This window comes from Penaeus monodon, chromosome 32, assembly GCF_015228065.2.
Source record: "Penaeus monodon isolate SGIC_2016 chromosome 32, NSTDA_Pmon_1, whole genome shotgun sequence".
Taxonomy (NCBI): Eukaryota; Metazoa; Arthropoda; class Malacostraca; order Decapoda; family Penaeidae; genus Penaeus; species Penaeus monodon.
In genome coordinates this window covers 8,121,116-8,121,416 of record NC_051417.1, presented here as the reverse complement: position 1 = coordinate 8,121,416, position 301 = coordinate 8,121,116, and the positions used below count along the sequence as shown (strand labels likewise).

At 37.2% G+C, this 301-nt stretch overlaps 1 protein-coding gene across 2 annotated transcripts in view; it reads right to left on the bottom strand.

The window, feature by feature from the left end:
• LOC119593471 (male-specific lethal 1 homolog) overlaps positions 1-301 on the bottom strand; it is an 18,979-nt gene that overhangs the window by 4,826 nt on the left and 13,852 nt on the right. Inside the window, exon 3 of one of the 2 annotated variants that reach the window (XM_037942400.1) lies at positions 108-146. The exons of the other annotated variant lie outside the window; for it this stretch is intronic. Within the exon in view, the coding sequence (XP_037798328.1) occupies positions 108-146 (39 nt within the window). The remainder of the gene's footprint in view (positions 1-107; positions 147-301) is intronic. 2 annotated transcript variants of the gene reach the window in all.

Sequence of the window (301 nt, the reverse complement as noted above, 5' to 3'; positions counted from 1 at the left end):
TGCCAGTGCATTAAAAGTGCAATGCATCTATCAAGCTGAAGATAATCACTTTATGATATTATTATAATAGGAGCAAAACAATGCACTCAAAATCGTTTGCTGGTTACCTCGTATTTCCCCCAACGGTTGTCCTCTGCTTGATTGCTCTAGGTTGTAGAAAACAAAACAGAGAAATTTGATTACAGTTCAACTAGTTCACTCATGTTTTGAATTTTAGGATATATGTAAGGTCCTTTGTGTGTGTTAGCATGCATGCACCTGAGAGAGCATGTGTATGCATGTGTGTAACACATGAGGTAAT